The sequence below is a fragment of the Macrotis lagotis genome, chromosome X (assembly GCF_037893015.1).
Source record: "Macrotis lagotis isolate mMagLag1 chromosome X, bilby.v1.9.chrom.fasta, whole genome shotgun sequence".
NCBI classification, from domain to species: domain Eukaryota; kingdom Metazoa; phylum Chordata; class Mammalia; order Peramelemorphia; family Peramelidae; genus Macrotis; species Macrotis lagotis.
The window spans coordinates 56,135,628-56,153,204 of record NC_133666.1 but is presented as its reverse complement, the minus strand read 5'-3'; the positions used below and the strand labels follow the sequence as shown (position 1 = coordinate 56,153,204).

General features: G+C 37.6%; 1 protein-coding gene across 1 annotated transcript in view; it reads right to left on the bottom strand.

The window, feature by feature from the left end:
- Positions 1-592: 592 nt before the first annotated feature.
- Positions 593-17,577, bottom strand: part of KLHL4 (kelch like family member 4) — a 151,819-nt gene continuing 134,834 nt past the window's right edge. Inside the window, exons 9-11 of the mRNA XM_074206955.1 lie at positions 15,342-15,554; positions 11,831-12,002; positions 593-2,350 (exon numbers count right to left, since the gene is read on the bottom strand). Of these exons, the coding sequence (XP_074063056.1) occupies positions 2,291-2,350; positions 11,831-12,002; positions 15,342-15,554 (445 nt within the window). The 3' untranslated portion in view covers positions 593-2,290. The remainder of the gene's footprint in view (positions 2,351-11,830; positions 12,003-15,341; positions 15,555-17,577) is intronic.

Genomic DNA, 17,577 nt, shown 5'->3' with positions numbered 1-17,577 from the left:
TTGAAAGGTACAAGTGTGCCCTACAAGTCCAGTGTACATGGATAATAGATGGACAAGGAGGAGGGCAAGGCTGATCTTACAAATAGGCAATGTGCTTTGTTCTACAGGTGATAAAAATAATTCCCCTGACCAAACATATCTCATGACTTGTTCATGCTTTTTATTCTAGGCTACAGCATTGGAGGCAGCATTATATAGTAGAAAGAACCTTGGAGGTGAAGTCAGAAACCTTGGATTTGAACTCTGCCTCTCCTACTTACTAGTTATATGGTCTGCCTCAGTTTCCTCCTCTATAAAAGGAGGATCTTAGAGCATATGATTTCTCAAGTCCTTTCTCTAAGTCTTATGAATATACATATTAAATTCTATGTGCTGACTGGGAACAAAGAGGAACTGCTTCATTTTTAATTAATTGCCAGGGGTCCAACACTGTACTAAGAGCTTTGGGGACTAGAGAAGAAAGCCCTGCCATAGCCTCTGCTTTGAAAGAACACTTTGGGGAATCATATGAAGATTTCATTACACTCTAATATTTGGGCACTGCAAAGAAAAACATGAAAAGGAGGGAAGAGACAAGATTACATTCACTGCATTCAAGAATCACTCATTCTGTCAGAGAAAACCACGTTTATTTGAACTCCACATAGCAAATTCCAAATATTACATTGTGCTGATTGCATTGCAACACGAAAAACCGGTAAGGGTGATTCACTTTCTAAATCATTCTGTGGATATTCTTAAACATTTTCTTCACAATCAACAATAAAAAGCAACATGATTTCACGAGCTGAAAATGAAATCTAATTTCACAACCTGAAAAGCTGTCAAAAAGAGACTTTCTCAATGGTCTATCCTGAATAATTTTGCAGCTAAATGAAAGATAAATTTTTAAAGCGAAAATAGTCACTATTCAACTACTCTTTTATGTTTGATTAAAAGTATATTCTAAACATTCCTTACCGGAACATTACAAGAGTGAAATTAGCAAAAACAACAGCAATGAAAAACAACTTCATATAAACTGACATATGAAAGAAAACTGGCGGAACAATCATGCACGTTGAACTCTATGGTGTTTCTGAGTGATCACCAACCTTCTGTGAAACTTATCTCCATTTTGAAGTTTGACCTGTCGTTTTTATTTTTTAGCAAACACACTCAGTTAACGGTTGCTAATCACTGAATTCTTAAGTATGGTTGAGGAGCCATTACCCACTGTTGGTGGCAGGTGGTGCTTTGAAACTGAAGCCACGGTTTCTATCAATGGGACAAATACTGGATTTTTTTCAATGTGTGAGTTGTGTTTATGAAAAGACCCTAACCACCTCTTGTTCTCAGATCTCATCCATAATGAAATATAAGGAAAATCCAATTTGTATGTCCTAGCAGATGGTCAGTGAAGAACTCTATTTTCATAAAGAAGGTAACATACTGTGATAAACACAACAGCAATATAGGTCAACAGACTAATTTTTAGCAGCATTGGAGTAAGAGAAGAATGCCATGTTGGAATTTCAACAGATTCTTACTTTAGATCTTCAGATGTTCACTCTGATGTTCAATCATAATATTTTAGGTAATCACAAACTTTTTTTTTTTGGCAAAAAAAAAAATTCCATAGCATTTGCCAATTCTGAAAGTTATTTGAAATTGAAAGCTGCTAATAATACTGTCAGGGTTTGAAAAACATAATAAAAACATAATAAAACCTCCTTTGGGTGTGACTGGAGGACAGAAAAATGGGTGTGGTCTTAAAGACCATTAAGTCATAGTATCATAGATTCAGACCTGGAAAGGACTTTAGAGGTCATGGAGTCCCACCTCTTCATTTTATAACTAAGGAAACTTGAGGCCTAGACAGATTAGGTGCCTTGCTCAAGGTCACATAGGTAGTTAAGTGGCAGCTCTAGAATTTGAACCCAGGTCAACAGTCCTTCCTCTATTTTATTTCATATCATAATTTGTTCTATCTTGACCATTACCAAATTTCATTAAACATTGGCCATTTTCATTGAGAAGACTGAAAAGTGTTTTACTGGATGGGGCTTTATATTAATCAACTAAGACAACACTTTTAGATGACTGCCATATGTAATTCTTGCTTGGAAAATGAAGAAACTCTAAATTGAGTTTTGAATCATATACCAAGTCCAATATGACTTGACTATTTAGTAGTTAGCTCCAAACAAGCCCAGCTGGTACTTCAGATGTGTTTGGTTTCTTCCTCTTCTCCTCCTAGACTGGTTTATGGACTGGGAGTTTGGTTTGCTTTTGTATTTGCTGAATCTCATTAGGGCAGTTTCACAACTACCACGCAAGCGCCAGCTCTTCCGATGTTGATAGGAACTTCCTGAAAAAAAGAGATAAATGTTGGTGATAAATGTTGGTGTTAGTCAATGAGATCCTGGGAAGGAGGTGTTAGTCTCTTGTGACATACATTTAAGAATCTGAAACCTAGAGAATTTAAGAACTAGAAAGGGGACATCCAAAGGGTATCTAGTTGAATTGATGTATGTGGAATAGGAAGAAGCAATGACCCAGAGAAGGGAAACAATTTGCCCCAAATTGGAGAGTAAAAACTGAGAAAGGTCTCTTGATCCCGTAATATGGTGTTATTTCTGCTATACCACTTAGAATCTAAAGCATGAATCTATGAGCCTCTGAGAGATGGTTGCTCCTATTATCCAAAGACATCAAAGATAAATGCTTAAAGATTCTCTGAACAAATGGTTTCTTTATTTTTACCTATTCCTGTATAATGCTCATAAAAAGTTCATTCTTGGGTCTCACCTAAATCTCTCCTGCTGTTCTAATGGCTGTCTTCTTCCCTTTGTCATCTGTGCATAGGGCTGCCCCTCAGCACAAATTTCCTGATAACTACAGTTACATATGATGATTGAGAGGACTACCGAACTATCAAACTAAGCTTCTTTTTCAATCATCTCAAATTCCTCTTGTGGATTACCCTTCGCCATGGTACAATAATTTTACCTGGGGTCGGAATCTGTACATCATTTAGCTACATTAGTGTGAGAAATATCTTTGTTCGGTATGGCTGGAATGGAGAGTGTATGTCCAAGAAATCTGGAAAGGAAAACTGGATTCGGATTGTGCTAAATGTCAGACAGAGGAGGTCCTGTTTTATATTAGAGATATTCTAGTAGGGAGCTGCCAGAGTCCTTTAGGCAGGGGAAGGACCCGGGGAGACTGAAATTGTAGGAAAAAATTTAGTTCACAATTCAATAAAGATAGATTGGAAATGGGGAGAGATTTTAGGCAGAGACACAAATTAGGAGGCATTTGTACTAATTAAGGAAAGAGGCTGATACAATGTGGACTAGACCCGGTGTGAGTAGACCAGTGATAATATGGTGCTGGAACTGACAAAACTTGAAGGAAGAAGGGAGAGAAGGGTCAAAGATGATATAGGTTGTGAACCTGGTGACTGGAAGGATGGTGGGGCCCTTAACATTAATATAATAGGGACTTCCGGCCAAGATGCCGGAAAGAAGACAGGCACAATTCTAAAGTCTCCTGATCTCTTCCCCATCTATCACATGAAACAAACCTTTTAAAAGAAGTCCGACCCACAAAACCCAGAAAGAAAAGCCAGGAGAAAGAACATCTACCTCAGGATTTGTCTCCGGCAGCAGCTTTGGCCGAATTCGGGCGGGTGAGTCTGGGCTCAGAGGGAGGATCAGCCCCGGATCAGCCAGATTAACAGCTGAATTGGAACCGCGAGTCTGAGGGCCTGAGAGCCAGACCTGCTGGATCAGCGGTGGGGCTGGACAACAAGGGCTTGAGTTCGCAGGGGAGCAGAGGTGCTGGCATTGGTGCTGTCCCCCTGAAGCTTGGGGACCGGTCTGGGGGAAGAGTTCTGGTGCAGGAGAGCTGTGGACACCATCCTGGGCTCCTCTGGTTCCATTACAACTCAGACCTCCTCCCAAACAAATGCAAACTACTTCTGCCTCAGGCCCAGGTGTGTGAGCAGAAGAACCAGCCCAGCTGAAGAATGCCCTCAGGCCAGGGAAAGCCCAGCATTGGGTGAAGGCAAAAGAATTCAATACCTCCAACCCCTCCCTTCAAGCAAAGAGAAAAGGCCTCAACCAAGGTCACAGACACTCCAGAGAAAGCAACCAGCACCTCCTACTGGCCAGCTGGAGAAACTGCACTCAAGGAGTAAAGCCTTCAGTGATCCCAAGGCCCAATGAACCAGCCCCCCCACAACTCAAGGTCTTAGCAAAAATGAAGAAGGGTCAGCAGAAAGGTAGGTCCATAGAAAAATTCCTAGAAGGGAAAGACCCTAACTCAGAGAGACCTGGAACCTCTTAGGAGAATACAATCTGGTCTCCAGCACAGAAAGACTTCCTTGAAGAAATAAGAAAGGAGCTTAAAAATTTGGGAGAGACAATTAATACTTTGAAACAAGAAAACAAAACCTTAGAAAGTACAATTGGACAGATACAAAAGGAGAGTAAATCTCTCAGATCATCAATTGAACAATTATGAAATGAGAATAAATCTCTCAGAGCATCAATTGGACCGATACAAAATGAGAATAAATCTCTCAGATCATCAATTGGACAATTACAAAATGAGAATAAATCTCTCACAGCATCAATTGGACAAATACAAAATGAGAATAAGTCTCTCAGATCCTCAAATGGGCAAATGCAAAAAGAAATTGGTTCTCTCAAAACCTCAATTGGTCAAATGGAAAGCTCTTTCAAAAGTAGAATTGACCAATTGGAAAATGAGTTGCAAAAGTTTAATGAAAAAAACTCCTCCCCGCAAACAAGAATGAAGTCTACAGAAACTAATGACTCCATGAGACAGCAAGAGTCAGTTAAACAAAATCAAAAATAGAAAAAAATAGAAGCAAATGTAAAATACCTCATCAACAAAACCACTGACCTCGAGAATAGATCAAGAAGGGGCAACCTGAAAATTATAGGACTTCCTGAAAACATTGAAGAGAAAAAAAAAGCCTGGACTTAAGATTACAGGATCTAGTGATGGAAAACTGCCCTGATATCATGGAACTGGAGGGCAAAGTAGTTATTGAAAGAGTACATCGATCCCCACCAGAAAAAGGTCCTAAAATGAAAACACCAAGGAATGTTGTGGGCAAACTCCAGAACTATAAGATAAAAGAGAAAATCCTGCAAGCATCCAGAAAGTAACAATCTAAATATTAAGGAGCCACAGCCACAGTAAGGATCACTCAGGACCCGGCTGCATCAACATTAAGGGATCGAAGGGCCTGGAATGAGATATTTTGAAGAGCAAGGGAACTTGGAATGCAGCCAAGAATCTACTTTCCTGCAAAGTTGAGCCTTCTCTTCCAGGGAAAAAAATGGATATTTAACGAATTGGAAGAATTCCAAAAATTTCTGATGAAAAGACCAGAGCTAAACAGAAAATCTGGACATCAAACAGGAGGTTCAAGAGACAAATGAAAAGGAAAAAAGGGGGGGGGGCAGTAAAAAGAAAAAAATGCAATCCAGTAAGATGAAACTGGCTATATCCCAGAATGGGGGGGGGGGAGGTTCTCATAAATCTTGAGAATTGTAACTCTAACAGAGAGAATACACCTAGCCAGAAATGATGGACATTCATGACCTACCCATGAGACTGCTATCTAATGGGATGTAACTGGCTTTAACCCCACTTGGGAGAAAGACTCTAATAACTCTCAGGAATTTTGACTCTATTCGATAGAATATACTGAACTAGAAGGAACAGACACTCAGAATTTTCTATGACTTAGAATGATCTAAAAAAACACTACCTCCTTAAAAAGGGGGACAGGAAAGAGACTGGAGGAGGCAGGGGAGTGAATGGGATAAATCTCATTACACACTCATTACACAAAAATCCTATGGTAATATAGGGGAAGAAGGGAGCAGAGGAGAAACACCTGAATCTTCTTCTCATCAGATGGGGCTTAAAGTCAATCTACATATACTCAGTTAACTTATAAAACATCTAACTTTTCAAGTATTACATTGGGAAAACGGGAGGGTGGATGGAGAAAGGGAAGGGGAGTGGGGGAAAAGAGGGAAATAACAAAAGGAAGGGAAGGGGGAAAGGGAAAGGGGAAAGAAAGGGGAGGGTGTGAAATTGGAGGGCAAACACACTGAAGGGGATGGTATTCAGAAACAAAATACTGGGGAATATGGATAAAGTGGGGGGACGGAGGAAAAATATAAACAGAGGGAAGATAGCACGGAGGGCAATAAAGAATTAGTAATCATAACCTGGAATGTGAATGGGATGAACTCTCCCTTAAAATGTAAGCAAATAGCAGAGTGGATTAAAAACCAGAATCCTACAATATGCTGCTTACAAGAAACTCATTCGAAGCAGAGAGATACATATAGAGTAAAGGTAAGAGGTTGGAGCAAAATATATTTTGCTTCAACTGAAGTAAAAAAAGCAGGGGTAGCAATCCTTATCTCAGACAAAGCAGCAGCAAAAATAGCATTAAAAGAGATAAGGAAGGGAACTTTATCCTCCTAAAAGGTACCATAGACAATAAAGTCATTTCAATATTGAATATATATGCACCCAGTGAGACAGCACCCAAATTCTTAGAAGAGAAGCTGAAAGAACTACAGGAAGACATAGACAGCAAAATTCTACTAGTGGGAGACCTAAACCTCCCGCTATCAGATCTAGATAAATCGAATCATAAAATAAACAAGAAAGAAGTTAAGGAGGTAAATTAGAAAAATTAGATACGGTAGACTTATGGAGGAAACTGAATGGGGATAGAAAGGAATATACCTTTTTCTCTGAAGTACATGGAACTTATACAAAAATTGACCATGTACTAGGACATAAAAACCTAATGATCAACTGCAGAAAGGCAGAAATAGTGAATACATCTTTCTCAGATAACAATGCAATAAAAGTCATATGCAATACTGGTTCAAGGAGATAGAGACCCAGAACAAATTGGAAACTGAATAATCTCATTTTAAAAAATGAGTGGACCAAAAAACAAATTATAGAAAGTATTAACCATTTTATCCTAGATAATGATAATAATGAAACAACATAGCAAAACCTATGGGATTCATTCAAAGCCACTCTCGGGGGATATATTATAGCTCTAAATGCTTACATGAATAAATTGGAGAAAGAGGAAATCAATGAGCTAAACATGCAACTAAAAGAATTAGAGAAATAATAAATCAAAAATCCCCAATTAAATACCAAATTAGAAATTCTGAAAATTAAAGGAGAAATTAACAAAATCGGAAGCAAAAAAACTATTGAATTAATAAATAAAACCAAAAGTTGGTATTATGAAAAAACCAATAAAATTGATAAACCTCTGGTCATTTTGATTAAAAAAAAATAAAGAAGAAAACCAAATTGCTAGTATCATAAATGAAAAAGGTGAACTCACCACCAATGAGGAAGAAATTAAATTAATAATTTGAAATTATTTTGCCCAACTCTATGGCAATAAATTTGATAATCTAAGTGAAATGGATGAATATTTACAAAAATATAAGTTTCCCCGGTTAAATGAAGATGAGATTAAATACATAAAAAAGCCTATCTCAGAAAAAGAAATTCAACAATCCATTATTGAACTCCCTAAAAAAAAATCTCCAGGGCCTAATGGATTCACAAGTGAATTCTATCAAACATTTAAGGAACAATTGCTTCCAATTCTATATAACCTCTTTGGAAAAATAGGGAAAGATGGAACTCTGCCTAAGTCTTTCTATGAAACCAATATGGTGCTGTTACCTAAACCAGGAAGAGTTAAAACAGAGAAAGAAAATTATAGACCTATTTCCCTGATGAATATAGATGCAAAAATCCTAAAGAAAATCTTAGCAAAATTATTACAACAAGTCATCACTAGCATAATACATTATGATCAAGTAGGATTTATTCCAGGAATGCAGGGTTGGTTCAATATTAGGAAAACTGTTAGTATACTCAATTATATCAACAACAAACCTATCAGAAACCATATGATCATATCAATAGATGATGAAAAAGCTTTTGACAAAATACAGCATCCATTCCTATTAAAAACACTAGAGAGTGTAAGAATAAATGGACTGTTCCTTAAAATAATTAGCAGTATCTATTTGAAACCATCAACAAGCATTATATTCAATGGGGCGAGGCTAGAGGCATTCCCAATAAGATCAGGGGTGAAACAAAGGTGCCCATTATCACCACTACTAATCAGTATTGTAGTAGAAATGTTAGCATCAGCAATTAGCGAAGAAAAAGAAATTGAAGGAATTGGAATTGGGAATGAAGAGACAAAACTCTCACTCTTTGCAGATGACATGATGGTCTACCTAGAGAATCCCAAGAAATCATCCAAAAAACTACTGGAAACAATTAGCAATTTTAGCAAAGTTGCAGGTTATAAAATAAACCCTCATAAATCCTCAACTTTTCTATATATGTCTAGCAAGAAACAGCAGGAAGAGCTAGAAAGAGAAATCCCATTCAAAATAACCTCAGACAATATAAAATATTTGAGAGTCTATTTGCCAAGACAGACTCAGAATCTTTTTGAAAACAATTATAAAGCACTTCTCACACAAATTAAATCAGATTTAAATAACTTGGCAAATATCAACTGCTCATGGATAGGTAGAGCTAATATAATAAAAATGACAATTCTACCAAAGCTAAACTATCTGTTTAGTGCCCTACCAATCACAATTCCAAAAAATTACTTTTAATGAGTTAGGAAAAAATTGTAAGTAAATTCATATGGAGAAATAAAAAGTCAAGAATTGCCAGGAGCTTAATGAAAAAAAGTGCAAAAGAAGGTGGCTTAGCCCTACCTGATCTAAAATTATATTATAAAGCATCAGTCATCAAAACTGTTTGGTATTGGCTAAGAAATAGAGTGATGGACCAGTGGAATAGACTAGGTGCAAAAGCAGGAGATGATTATAGTAATCTGCTGTTTGATAAACCCAAAGAGCCTGGCCATTGGGATAAAAACTCCCTCTTTGATAAAAATTGCTGGGATAATTGGAAGTTAGTATGGAAGAAACTTAGATTAGACCAACACCTCACACCCTTTAACACGATAAGATCCAAATGGTTACAGGACATAGACATAAAAAAACAATACTATAAGCAAATTGGAAGATCAAGGACTAGTCTACCTGTCAGATCTATGGAAAGGGGAGCAGTTTATGAATATGGAAGAGTTGGAGAACATCACCAAAAACCAATTAGATTATTTCGATTACATTAAATTAAAAAGCTTTTGCACAGATAAAACCAATATAACCAAGATCAAAAGAAATGTAGTAAATTGGGAAACAATCTTTACAACTAATGATTCTGACAAAGGACTCATTTCTAAAATATACAGAGAACGGAGTCATATTTTAAAAACAAAAATCCATTCCCCAATTGACAAATGGGCAAAAGATATGCAAAGGCAATTTACAGATGCGGAGATCAAAGTAATCCATAGCTATATGAAAAAAATGCTCTAAATCATTATTAGAAAAATGCAAATTAAAGCTTCTCTGAGGTACCACCTCACACCTCTCAGATTAGCCAATATGACCAGAAAGGATAATGATCATTGTTGGAAGGGTTGTGGGAAATCTGGGACACTCATCCAACCCTTCTGGAGAGCTATTTGGAACTATGCCCAAAGGGCAACAAAAATATGCATACCCTTCAACCCAGCAATACCACTACTGGGTCTATACCCTGAAGAGATGATGAAAAAGGATAAAAACATTACTTGTACAAAAATATTTATAGCAGCCCTGTTTGTGGTGGCAAAAAATTGGAAATCAAGTAAATGTCCTTCAATTGGGGAATGGCTTAGCAAACTGTGGTATATATATGTCATGGAACACTATTGTTCTATTAGAAACCAGGAGGGACAGGATTTCAGGGAAGCCTGGAGGGATTTGCATGAACTGATGCTGAGTGAGATGAGCAGAACCAGAAAAACACTGTACACCCTAACAGCAACATGGGAGGGATGTTCAACCTTGAAGGACTTGCTCATTCCATCAGTGCAACAATCGGGAACAATTTTGGGCTGTCTGCAAAGGAGAGTACCATCTGTATCCAGATAAGGAACTGTGGAGTTTGAACAAAGTGCAAGGACTATTCCCTTTAATTTAGAAAAAAAACAGATATCTTACTGTCTGATCTTGTTACCTCTTAGACTTCTCTTCTCTTTAAGGATAAGATTTCTCACTCATCATACCCAATTTGGATCAAGGTACAAGATGGAAACAAAGTAAAGACTAACAGAGTGCTTTCCGTGGGGGTGGGGGTGGGGGGAGGGAAGCAAGATTGGGGGGGGGATTGTAAAACTCAAATAATATCTTTAATAAAAATAAATTAAAAAAAAGAAAGTATGAAAGTTGAAAAAAATAAATAAATAACTGAGGAAAAAAAGTAAATAGAGCCAAGAGCCACAAATTGTGCTAAGTACTTTATAAATATTTTCTTATTGGATCTTCCCATCTATCCTACTATATATCCTGATTTTATTGTTAAAGAAAATGAAACAAATAGAAGTTAAGTGACTTATCCAGAGTAGTGCAGTTATGTATCTCGGTTGGATTTGAACTTAGGTTTTTCTTATTCCGAACTCAATGCATTGTCCTACAGGCACTGATGGGTCAGAGTTTGCATTATTAAAGTAATCATCCAAACTGATGACATCATATCCATTTTAGTATTTGAGTTATCTAATGTAGCGCTTACAGGAAATTCAAAATGTTCATGTTCTCTTAGTAAACTCTAATCTTTTGAGGGAAATATAAATGGAAATTTCTGATCCATTTTATAGATTAGAAACCTAAATTACAGGAGACAGTTCATCCAGGTAATTATAATAATAATATTTTGAATGTCCAAACTTGTGATTTCATTAATGTGTTGATTTTATACATCTAGAGTTTCCTAAGGTTCTATAGCAAATCAATGAAGTCAAAACTATATTCATAAAAATATTAAAGATAATATTTTCCTATTAAAATATTCCTCCCTTTTTGAACTACATATTTGCATGGGGCATTTTTCTTCACAAATTTCAATCAAAACAACATATCATGACATACTGCAGAAGCAGATATGAGAATTTGTTTTCTTTTAAGCTTGACATTAAAGAATTTTGCAGAAATATGTAAAAAACACATTCATATAGTAATTACAATGGTGAGGGTTTGAAGATAAACTTTGGAGTTAGAAACCCTGGGTTCAAATCCCAGCTGTATTATTACCTGTGTGACCTCATCAGATATTAATTTCTTTATCCGAAAGTTAAGAGGGGCAGAATAGAGGACCTTTGAAGTTTCTTCTGTGTCATATGCAGTTCCTACAGTAAATCCTCCAGATCTTGGCTATTAGTGATGATGGATTGGCTTCCCTTAATCTCCAAGAGGCATCCTATATACCCAGGGCTTTCTTACTCTACTTTTTTCAAGGTTGCTGTCATTAGTCATTCAAAGGGTTGCTAAATGGAATAGAGATTAGGTTTATTATTTATTCTGCTTGATCCAAGTGGGCAGAATTAGGGTCAGTGGTGGAAGAAGAATGGACTGCCATTGGAAGACAAGTGTTTCTTATCATTGGAGGTCTTTGAACAAAAGCCAAAACTGATTTGGCAGGGTGGATAGTCTCAGAGGGCTCTCTTCTCTAAGATTCTCTGATTCTAACACATTTCTGAGATCCTTGAATTCTGAACCCCTCTTTTCTCCCTGATCAGAGGTAACATTGGATTTCCAAGAGTTGGGATACTGTTTTTAATCTAGGGAAAGTACTCTGTATTTGAGTGTTTCTTTGTTCTTACCTCTGTCCATTCGTTATTTTGTGCATCATAGGATTCGACTGTGTTCAGATATGAATGTCCATCATATCCTCCTACTGCATACAAGCGATCTCCAAGAGGACAGACCCCGACAGCATCACGAGGGATACTTAAAGGTGCTACTGTTGTCCATGTGTCTGTTTTTGGGTCATATCTAAGACATTTTAGAAGACAAATTAAGGGGAGGCAATCTAGTGGGAAGACAGTTCAAAACAACCATCCACATACATAAAACACACACACATACATGTAATGCAGCTATGTATTCACAAACACAGACATATATAATATATTATTTAAATACACAAGGACATCTCCAAACAAAGACTTATCAGTAGATTTCAGAATATTTTAATAGCCCTCCATGATAAAGTTAGAACTATTTAACCAACTGCAAGTCTTCCTTCAACCACTAGAGGACTCTCCAAGAACATTATAAATCTGTAAAACATTTCCAAGGTATCAAAAATGGCTTGGTTGAAATTGAGGAAGTTTTATAATTTCTAATTGTATCCCAGGAAGAAAAGGTCCCTATATGCCATCATTATGCTTTTTGAACGACTTTGACTAAGTTCTTTTTCTGATCAAAGTTATATTGTATATAAGGACTAAAATGGAAAATAAGGCAGAAGCTACTTGCATATTTCTTGGCTTTGGCTATCAGGGTACCTTGCATTTAATACAATTTGCAGAGGGTGATGGCAAAACTCTTAGTTTGTCATTCTCCACTATCTTTGTCTCTTTTTTCAGAAGCCCTAAGTTTTTTTGTTTGTTTGTTTTTCTTTTGTTTTCCCCATTTCATTCTCAAGTTAATGTCTTTTCCCTGAAAATCCAGTTATCACCACTCATTGGAAAGCCTGAGGAATTCTTCTTCCAAGACTTAAAGTATTTTCCTAGTTGGTACAGGATAATAAAATCAAAAAAGGGAAAGCCAATAACACAATACACTCACCTTAACCCTTGTTACAAGCCCTTCTAATTTTACTTTTGTCTACTAAAGAAATAAAATGGTAGGTTTATTTTATTAAAGAATTTAATGAATATTCTACCATATTTTAACATGAAAGCTTCATGTTAAATCACTTATTTCTTCTGTCACATTCAACTTTGTTCCATCTGTTTCTATTTGAACATAATTGAAACAAGTAATTTCTCTGTGATCTGACCTCTGGACAATTGGTATTCCTTTAACATACTTAACATATTCCAATTTGTATCATGTTTATCTTCATCCATGTATTATTTCTTCCAAATATATTGATTATTATTAAGGGCAGGGACTGTACCTTCTTGATCTATGTATCTCTCCCTTCCCCTTGCCCCCATTCTAGTCCACTATATTGCATAGAGTATCTGTTCGGTAAATGTGAGGGAAGGAAGGAAGGAAGGAAGGAAGGAAGGAAGGAAGGAAGGAAGGAAGGAAGGAAGGAAGGAAGGAAGGAAGGAGCTTGTCCATGCGCTTGGAAGGAACATTTAAGATTACATAGATTCAACTCAACATTTAAAAAAACTGAAATATTTAATCAACTGAATTTATCGCACCGTATGCTATGTTATGTTATATGTGGTTATGTTTTTAATTTCTCTGACCACATTCTCTATCTCTGAGTATGACACCCCGTCCATTATACCATACAGCCTCCAGACCACATACCTACTATTATTTGCTATTACATATTAGCTGACTAGCTAGAGATTATCACAGTCTTCTGTCTACATTATTCTTTCTTTGCCTTGTGGTAAAGAACTAAACAAATGGGATTTTTATGGAATAAAATCAAAATCAAATACCTAGAAAACTACTAAAATTCAAATCAATTTTATTTGTCTTCGAGGTACTTTTATTCAGGTCTTATTAGGGAAGTTAGATGCCCAATTGTTATTTCAAACTCAAAGAGGTCACTCTGAATGTTTTATCTTTAAAGTAATTCTCCTTAAATCTGTAAAAAGGGGGAGACTTTAGCAATTGATTATGTTCCAGTGCTTCCACATTGGATTTTCTCATTATGGTTATTGCTTTAAGTGTCTGCATGCACTTGTAATGAGGCCCATACATGGACAGGCACAGAGATTCCCTTATTTCTTCCGGTTGTCTACATGTGACTCAGCACTCAAGCCCTTCAGGGGAATGGACTTTTTAGACTATTCAAGGTTAAAAGGCTTTATTACTTCGGCATGATACCTTTTTGGCCTGGAAATAGAATGAGAAAGGTTATTTTATTATTTAGCTAATAATCTGTGATTGGCTTCCACAGTCTCACAAGGACCAAGCAAAAAGTTAGGCCTGTCTCACTTTTCCCATGACCTTGGATAAGTCTCATTTTATCTCTGTGGGCTTCCTTTTTTTAAATGAAGAGGTTGAGCTAGATACTCTTTAGGAATATTTTCCAAACCACACTCTACTATAAACTCTCTCTACTGTAGCTCTGACCTCCATGGGAGATACTTCCTTGTTGCCTCAGGGCCCTAGACCAGGAGTTTGAGGACAGAATATAGAGTTTCTAATGGTTTCAGTTTTGAGAAGGGCCTATGGTATAAGGCAATAAGGAAACATTGACCCATCAGGGCCCAGTCAGCTCTCATACTCAATAATACTAAGTTGCTGTTCTCTTTGTTACTGAAATTGTAACATGGGGACTTGAAGGTATTTATAATTTTGTTTGTTCTCTGGTGAAGGCCTAAACAAGACATAGACAACTTCTGCTAACTGCTGCTGATGCTGGCCAGGAAGAGCAATGTGGATCATTTCCATCCATCTGACACTGAGACTTGAAGGACATTCTCAGGAAGCTCTTTGGCCTCGGAGGGTGGACTTTATTTTTGAAGCAGCCAAATGTCATTCTGAGCTATGTTTGCTAAATAACATCAGTGAGTTGATCTCAGGAATGATAGTTGTGGTGGGAGGTCTGGGCGGGGGGATGGGGAAAGGGAAGATCATGATGTGACTCCAGTGAGGAAACATGTAATATAGATGTATGACTGGCTGGGGGTGGCTCTAGAGGCAATTTCCAAATTCACAGTGATGGCAGTTTCTCTGGGCTAAGTGTATTTCTCTTTTTCTTTTTTAATTTACTCAAGGCAATGGAGTTAAGTGACTCGCCCACAGTCACACAGATAGGCAAGTATTAAGTGTTTGAGGTCATATTTGAACTCGGGTCTTCCTGACTCCAGAGCTGGCGCTCTAACCACGGGACCACCTAGCTGCCCCATAAGTATTTTGTTCAACCCTGGCAGGTTGGGTAACTTGAATGATAAGGCTCCTTCAGCGTTTTAAGAGATTATCTGTACAGTCATGCCTTATTTTGGAACTGTTGGAGAAACACTATGAGGCAGGATTCTGTAGTGTAGTGCTTAATGTTAGTTAAGGAAAACATTGTAATTCATTTCTAGAGAAGAAGGGGCTAGAAGGAAGGGTAACCAAGAAAGAAAGAAAAGGTTGATCAAGGAAGGAAGGGAATGAGGAAGAGGGAAACAAGGAGGTAAGGAAAGGTACCTTTCCACGCAATCAGAAAGTCTGGAGCAGTGATTGGATGCAGGGGCATCATGTCCTCCAACAGCATATAACAATCCGTTGTGTGTCGCAACCCCAACACCACCACGCCTTTTTGACATTGGTGCACACATGCTCCATTTGTTGGTGTGAGGGTCAAAACACTCCATGGACTTTAAACAAGAGCTTCCATCTCGTCCACCAACAGCATATATTCTAGAAAAGGAGAGAGAGAGAGAGAGAGAGAGAGAGAGAGAGAGAGAGACTGTATGAGGCTCTCAATTTTCTAACTTGATTGAACAAGGAGGGAGAGTCATGGAAAATTATTGAAATGTTATACTGAGCATTGGAGTAACCAGATCAGGTCCAATGCTAGGAAGTGAGTCATGTAGTCAAGTCTTCTTCCATCCTCCAGCCAGTGCCTGAAATCTCACCATTATAGTTCTTCGAAGGATAAAGAGATGGAGTCCAGTCAAAGAGCTTCAATTCTATTGGGGGAACCTCATGCATTCAGACACATAAATCTAAAGGAATCGCACATAAGGACAGTTTTCAAAGCAACATGTACTGACCTTACTACAGGTTTACAAAGAAAAGCTATTAATGGATACTGGAGAGCTGCCATTTTATGTCCAGGTCTCTTTTGACCTAGACATAGAAAATGCAATGCCCATTTTCTGTACTGTTTGCTAAGTTTAGAATAAAAATATAATTTACAAACACAAAAATATGTCCAAAGTACATCCTAAGTGACTGGGGAAGTGGAATCATAAGGAGAGCCTCCTGAGTGGGGTAGCATGAGAGCTAAGCCTCAGAGGTAGCTGGAGACTATAAAAGAGCATTCTGGGTAAGGAGCTCAGCCTATTGAAAGGAATGGAAATGGGTGATAGATTGTCATATAAAGGGAACAACAAGCAGGCCAGTCTGGATGAAATATAGAAAACATGAAGATAAGTGTAGATGATGTGAAATACAATAGAATTCTGTCTGTCTGTCTTATTGTATCACCAGGGTGTCTATCTATGACTGGAAAAGTAGGTTAGCATCAGATTGCACAGGAGTTTTAAATATCAAAGAAAAGTATGTATGTGTGTGTGTGTGTGTGTGGTGTGTATGTGTATATGTGGTGTGGTATATGTGTGGTATGTGTGTGTTTGTATGTGGTGGGTGTGTATGTGGTGGGGGTGTATGTGGTGTGTGTGTATGTGGTGTGTGTTTGTATGTGGGGTTTGTGGGGGGTGTATGTATGTATGTGTGGTATGTGTGTGTTTGTGTATGTGTGTGTTTTTTCCTTGAGGCAATAGGGAGTCACTAGAATTTCTTGAGGAGGAGAGTGACAATTGTAGAGTATCAATTACAATTAGGAAACTAGTAGAACAGTACAGGCAAGAGTCTCTAAGGACCTAAGGGAGGGAGGCCAGGTCCAATGGCTCTGTGAAAGAGAAGTGGAAGGGGAACATATCCTGTGTCCCTTTAAAAACCTTAAAGCACTATACACGTAAACTCTCTTATTATAATAATACAATTATTGTCACAATTATATAATATTATATATTATTACCATTAATGATATCTTCTGATTCTCATAAGAACACAAATGAACTTGAAAACTGTATTGACTCTAGTACTTTTTCTATGGACTTTAAAATACCACACAAAGAGGCAAAAGTGGGATGGGTTCCTGCATTCACCTCAAAATCTGGAAGATCTGGGTCCAGGCCATATCTCTGACCTCTGAGACTGTGTAATCCTGCAACAATCCAGACTAGAAATTGCAGAGAAGGTGCTGAGCTGCAGTGAGGGAAGGTCTCTCCCAAGCAAATTGAAGGCTCAGGGCTAGCTCTATTCTCCCAGACCCAGCCCCTCCTTCCCCCCAGAGAGAAAATGGAGGAACTTCCAAATTGGGTTTTACCCTGGAAACCGTATTGACTCTGGTGATTTTACTCTGAACTTTAAAATACCACACTTGATGGACAGACCTGGGAATTTAATTTTAACTTAATCCCACGTTGACAAATAAAATAAATGCTCACTAAATCACAAAAACATCTTTAAATGGCCTTCATGCTGAGTTGAGAGCTAGTGAAACACAGCAGTCAATGAGTTTGACTTTATAATCTCAGCATGTTTCTTTCTGGGTAGTAGATGACGTTACCAACCCCACTGGGTGAGCATTCAAAGGAGAATTTAGGACCTGTGCCATTGCTGAGCTGAGATTTTCTCCTCTTGAACGTGAAGC